Source organism: Pristis pectinata, chromosome 19, assembly GCF_009764475.1.
Source record: "Pristis pectinata isolate sPriPec2 chromosome 19, sPriPec2.1.pri, whole genome shotgun sequence".
Classification (NCBI taxonomy): Eukaryota; Metazoa; Chordata; class Chondrichthyes; order Rhinopristiformes; family Pristidae; genus Pristis; species Pristis pectinata.
This window is the reverse complement of record NC_067423.1, coordinates 42,836,025-42,842,724: the sequence shown is the minus strand read 5'-3', so window position 1 is coordinate 42,842,724 and position 6,700 is coordinate 42,836,025. Positions and strand designations below refer to the sequence as shown.

General features: G+C 44.7%; 1 protein-coding gene across 1 annotated transcript in view; it reads right to left on the bottom strand.

Moving 5' to 3' along the window:
- Positions 1-2,129: 2,129 nt before the first annotated feature.
- Positions 2,130-6,700, bottom strand: part of LOC127580588 (cilia- and flagella-associated protein 54) — a 61,329-nt gene continuing 56,758 nt past the window's right edge. Inside the window, exons 17-18 of the mRNA XM_052034175.1 lie at positions 3,018-3,109; positions 2,130-2,168 (exon numbers count right to left, since the gene is read on the bottom strand). Coding sequence (XP_051890135.1) covers positions 2,148-2,168; positions 3,018-3,109 — 113 coding nt within the window. The 3' untranslated portion in view covers positions 2,130-2,147. The remainder of the gene's footprint in view (positions 2,169-3,017; positions 3,110-6,700) is intronic.

Here is a 6,700-nt window from a genome sequence, read left to right as displayed (position 1 = left end):
GTGGTGTTGAGGCCAAGAGTAGATCAGCCATGGTATCATTGAATGGCAGAGCAGTCTTGAGGAACCAATATGCTGGTTCCTGCTTACCTTCTTATGATCTGATTTCTATAATATCAAGAAGATTTAAGCATATTTTAACCACATTTTAATCCTTTGTCTCCAGCACCTTCTTCGAGGTGCAAAAAAGATCAGGGTGGGTGGATTGTCACAGGAATACCACGGCAACTGCCTACAAATCTTGCTCACACTTACATAATGATTTTTGTGTAGCTGCACACCAATGGCACACTGAAGTGGAAACCCTTGTAAGTAACAAAAATATTCCTCAAAATCCTCGGATGCTCTAATTCCACGTGCATGTGGTTGGTAACACCTGCACCAGTGGAAAGACTGCCAAGGCTGCAAACCTGAGCACTCATTCATTCCTCAGTTGGACCTGAACAGATTCAGAAACAAACAGGTTGTGGGTAAAAGACAAAAGAGACTGCAGATGCTTGAATCTGGAACAAAAAAATAGAACCCTGGAAGGTCAGGCAGCATCTGTGGAGGCAAAAGGTGTAAGTCAATGTTTTGGGGTTGAGACCCTGAGAGGGAAGAGGAAAGATTGCCAGTACATAGCAGTACGAGAGAGGGGTGGGACGGAGGCAGTTAGGTGATAGGTGGAACCAGATATGGGAAGGAATGATGCTGGACAGTTGGAACCTGGTGGGGGTGGGTATGGGAAAGGTGAACAAAGGGAGAAGGAACCGAGGTGGACAGGTGAGAGTGTGTGGGAGAAGACTTGGGCACAGGTCACCTGAAATTGGAAAATACAACGTTCATACCATTGGGTTGTAAGTGACCAAGTGAAAAATGAGATGTTTTTCCAATTTGCATTTGGCCTTACCACAGCAATGAAGGTGGCCAAGGACAAACAGGTCAGTGTGGGTGTGGGAAGGAGAGTTCAAACTGGTAAACTTTAAATTGGTAAATTGGTTTATTATTGTCACTTGTACCGAGGTACAGTGAAAAACTTATCTTGCATACCGATCGTACAGATCATTTCATTACAACAGTGCATTAAGATAGTACAAGGTAAAACAATAACAGAATACAGAATAAAGTGTTACAGTATAGACAAAGTGCGGTGCAGGTAGACAGTAAGGTGCAAGGTCACAACAAGGTAGATTGTGAGGTCAAGAGTTCACCTTATCGTACTAGGGAACCATTCAATAGTCTTATAACGGTGGGATAGAAGCTGCCCTTGAGCCTGGTGGTATGCACTTTCAGGCTTTTGTATCTTCTGCCCAAAGGGGGGGTGGGGGGCTGCACGGTGGGGGAGAGAGAGAAGAGAGAATATCCCAGGTGGGTGGGGTCTTTGATTATGCTGGCTGCTTTACTGAGGCAGCGAGAAGTATAGGCAGAATCTGTGGAGGGGAGGCTGGTGTCCGTGATGTGCTGGGCTGCGTCCACAACTCTCTGCAGTTTCTTGCGGTCCTGGGCAGAGCAGTTGTCGTACCAAGCCGTGATGCATCCAGATAGGATGCTTTCTATGGTGCATCGATACAAATTGGTGAAGGTCAAAGGGGACATGCCAAATTTCTTTAGCCTCTTGAGGAAATAGAGCTGGTGAGCTTTCTTGGCTGCGATGTCTACGTGGTTAGACCAGGACAGGCTAAGATGAGTTTGAGGATAGCTGGGGATAACTTTGGCAGCTACTTACAAGCATAGTCATGACCTCCAGTTGATTGTCGGCTTATTCCAGTGGTTATAAATGTCTCTCACCACTTGACTCAAGATGTTGAGCCTCCTGGGAGCCTGCAGGCCCTCTATGCCAGGTACTGTCTGCAAGCTGCACCTCTTTGCTGATACCCACTTTCCTGCAGAGCTGGGATCCATACACACGGTGCAGCCCCTGCTAGTGGTCATCTCAGTCCTCACCCGAGGTCCTAAACAACACAGCTTAAGCAGCATCCATGCCAATATGTCAGATTAGTGTGCGATTAAAGTCCAACTGACACATACAAATTTTGTAAAGCACTGTGAATAATCCCTTGCACAGAGTCATAAGAGAGCAACTGTGAGCATTCAGAAAAGCGCTACACTACAGATGCAGTACTTGTTGACATATTGTCCTCTCAGTTTCAGGGCTTCTCATTGCCTTGCTTTCACTGATGCGTTTCAGGCAGCTTGAAGAACCAATGGAGCCAAAGTTAAACATTATAACTCATATTTATGTTCTACAATTGATTTGTTATGGTCTTCAAATGAACAACCTTGTTCTCCAAGGGGGTTGTTTGCATGCACCTATCATTTAGCAATTAAATGCAGAAGTCGACAGGCTGGAACCATGCTCCTGATGCACTGTCTGCTTAACCCCTCACCTACCCCCAAACCATGCAGTCTTCCACATTAAAATTCAGCCCCAAGTCTCTAGAGTGGAACTTCATATCCCACAGTTATGACTCGCATGCAACACTGACACCACCACGCCACAGTTGAGAATACAAGCTTTGGAATCTTTAAGGTTAGAAATGTGAAGGTTTAACTTTGCACTTGAGTTATTAATTATACAGGATCCTGGACAGACTCCACCTCTTAACAATCCAAGTTTAACTTGAGCTGGCATCTAAACCAGAAAAATAGTTTTAACTGCTTCACGTTATCCTTGGAGTTATTACAAAAAGTGCCAATTGTAAGATATTAATTACACTGAATATTTCAAGCAGTTGAATAAGTTCATATCCTACATGTAGAAATCTCTGCTTCAACCAAACTGTTTGCACCTTGTATGATTAACTTGGTGATAAAGATCCTTTATGTAATTGCTAATAGCAACTAAATGGATTTTTTTTTAAATATTCTAGTTACATACCTGCATACCTTCTAAGAAGTAAAATGCCCTACTCGGAAAGAAAGAAGGATACAAGAGTGGCAATGTGGCAGAATGAATGAATGCCTTCTGGATGGAAGAGACAATAATTCATTGTTCATATTTCTTTCAAATTCTTCTCTTTGCAATTGATAATGCCACTCACCATTAATAAATTAGTGGGACCACAATATTCTGTTTGTATTGATGCTGGCGTTTGTGTAGAAGTTGCTGTATCGGCTCTATTTGCAAGTATACCTATAGAAATTGATAATTACATGTTCACGTTAAAAGGAAATACTTAACTGCTGAAAGAAACATCCACAAAATCTTATCGCCCCATCCACAAGTTGTTTTCAAACCTTTGGAATTCACAAACTTGCATGTTCTTGGCTTGTAACTTATGGTACAATTCGCACCATTATACCTTGTTTCATTACATGGTAGCTTTTAAATTCTAGAACATGATTTTCTAACATCTGAACTCAACATTCATTAAAATAATGCAGCATCACAACACAACATGGGAGCAAATGCAGGAGCTGTGTTTCTAAAGGGAAACACTGTCCTCAGCATAATCATGTAATGACACTTCAGAGAAAGATAATTGGGATGCACAATATATCCATTTCTGTATAAAACTGAAATTGTTGGAAATGCTCAGCAGTTGCAGCAGTCTCATTTTTACCACTGGTATTTAGTACTTCTACATCAACAGTCACCAGCAGAAAAACTTGAGGGCCCTTCTTTCCTTTCTTGAAGAGAAGCCCAACCAATTCCACCCTACCCTTGCCCTCCTCAAACTGGCTGGAATATGTTCACACATTGAACAAGTTCTCAGAAAGCAAGCAACTCCAGATATTGGAAATCTGAAATAAAAACTGAAAATGCTGGAAATGCAAAGCAGGTCAAATGGAATCAATAGAGAAGGTTAACATCTCAGGTTGGTGTTCCATCAGAACCCTCTATTGACTACTTCTCCTTTGATTGTGCTTACTTCCTCCAAGTAAAAGGTGTTACCATGAGAATATGGGTCCAAGCTGTGCCAATCTCTTTGTGGGACTGTGGAACATGGTATGGTTAGTAAGTTTGTGGGTGACACTAAAATAGGTAGACAGTGATCAAAAATTCAGGGGGATCTTGATCAGCTAGGTAAGTGGACAAAGGACTGGCAAATGGCGTTCAATCCAGATACGTGCGAGGTGTTGCACTTTGGGAAGTCAAACCAGGGTAGGACTTGTACAGTGAATGGTAGGGCCCTGGGGAGTGTTGTGGAACAAAAGAAGCAAGGAGTACAGGTACATGGTTTGCTGAAAGCAGTATCACAAGTGGACAAGATAGTGAAGAAGGCATTTGGCACGCAGGCCTTCATTAATCAAGGTATTGAGTATAGGAGTTGGGACATTATGTTGAAGTTGTACAAGATGTCGGTGAGGTCGCACTTGGAGTGCTGTGTACAGTTTTGTTCACCCTGTTATAGGAAAGATGCCATTGTGCTGGAAAGAGTGCAAAGAAGATTTACAAGAATGTTGCCAGAATAAGTATATGGATAGGAAAGGTTTAGAAGGATACGGGCTAAATGCAGACAAATGGGTCTAGCTCAAGTGGGCACCTTGATCGTTATGGACATTGGGCTGAAGGGCCTGTTTCCATGCTGTATCACTATGACTCTAATCTCTATTTCAGTCCTACTGAGATCCCCACTCTCACCTCTTCTCCTGTTACATTGATGACAATATTCGTTGTGTTTCCCACTCGTCTTGAATGAGAAAGTAACTTTGCTGCCAATGTTCCTTGACCTTAGTTTCCACTACACCAGTTTTCACATTTACAGAGTAATCCTCTGCAACTTCTGACACTCCAATATGATGCCTCTACAGGTCACAGGGGAGAGTGCCTGGGGAGGGAGGGATGAGCAGACTAGGGAGTCACAGAGAAAGTGATCCTTGTAGAAGGTGGGAAGGGGAGGGGAAGATCTGGTTGGTGGTGGGATCTCATTGTAGATGGCAGAAGTTGCAAAGAATAATATGTTGGATGCATAGGCTGGTGGGGTGGTAGGTGAGGACCAGGGGAACTCTATCTTGTTCTGCCTTGGGGGTGGGGGGGGGGGGGGTGAGTGGTGGAGAAGAGGGATGGGATAAGGGCAGAAGTACAGGAAAGAGAGGAGATGGGGGTCTCCATCAATAACAGTGGAGGGGAAGCCCCATTTCTGAAAATGCAGGACATCTCGGATGCCCTGGAGTGGAAGACTTCACCTCAAGAACATATGTGGCGGAGACGGAAGAACTGAGGATAAAAAATGGCATCCTTGCAAGTGACTGGGGGAGGAGGTGTAGTCAAGGTAGCTGTGGGAGTCAATGGGTTTGCAGTAGATGTCAGTGGATAATCTGCCTCCTGAGATGGAGAGAGAGATCAAGAAAGGGGAGTGAGGTGTCAGAGATGGACCAAGTGAACCAAGGTGGTCTTCTCTCCCCTTTCTTGATGTAACTAACTTGATGCTATAGGGTCTTTGGATATCCGAACCTTTACTGGTTGTACTGATGTCAACAGTAGAAGCATGAGCCTGCGCTGTTATCTTATGCAAACATAAAGATTATCAGCGATATGATCGTAAAAAAATTAATAATATAAGTGCCTCTCAATGCTCGAAAAATCCGAAAGCATTGCCAAGTACCTACACTCCATCTGCCATGGCCATCTGGAGCTCCTGGTTGCCAGCCATTTTAATTCTCCTCCCTATTCTCACACTGGTTTGTCTGTCCTCGGCATCCTCCACAGCCAGGGCGATGCCCAACACAAACTGGAGGAGCAGCATCTCATATCCTGCCTGGATGGTCTACAACCTGACGGCATGAATATTGAATTCTCCAATTTCAGGTAACCTGCTCCCCCCCCCGTCCCTTTCTCTCTCCTCCTGCTTTACCCACTTCCTCCTACACACAGCCAACTGCCTCCCCACCGCCCCCCATCACCCTGTTCCTTTCCCCTCCATCACCCACGCACCCCTCCCACTGGGTCCCCTCCCCACCTCCCTTGTTTGGTTCCAGGCTCCACCTTCCTCTCCCATCAGATTCCATCATCTGCAGCCCTCTGTTGCCTCCACCTCTCACCTCCCAGCCTCTGTGCTATCTCCACCCTCCCCTCCTCCATCTGCCAATCACCCCTCCTCGCCTGGATCCACCAATCACTTTGCCAGCTCTTGCTCCACCCCTTCCCCTCATCTCATCTCCCCTCTACTCTTTCGGTCCAGATGAAGGGTCTCGACCTGAAACATCGATTGTCCTTCCCCACCCCCCAGATGCTGCCTGACCTGCTGAGTTCCTTCAGCAGTTTGTTTTTTTGCTCCAGATTCCAGCATCTGCAGTCTCGTGTCTTCAGGTAACAAAACTGTTTCTCCTCCCCCACACCCCTCAACCAAAGAGGACACTGAAGAAAGCTCATAGTTACACAGTGAAAAGATCTCCAGTCACCCCACAATTCTATTCTGCAGTCATCTTTTTATGGGAAAGGGGGGACAGGTGTGGGATAAACAGGCAACTACTTTATATATATACTGGAAATAACTTTACAAAGAATAGGAAACAACCAGCAGTAAAGAAGTGGAAGAAGTGGGCCATTCTATCTGACAAGTGTATACCAGTGTTCATGCTCAAGAGGTTCCTTCACCCTTCTTCATCTAACCCTATCAACATACCTTTCCTTTCCTTTCTCCCTCACATGCTTATCTAACTTCTCTTGAATGGTATTGGTTTACTATTGTCACTTGTACTGAGGTACAGTGAAAAACTTGTCTTGCATACCGATCGTACAGGTCAATTCATTACACAGTGCAGTTACATTGAGTTAGTA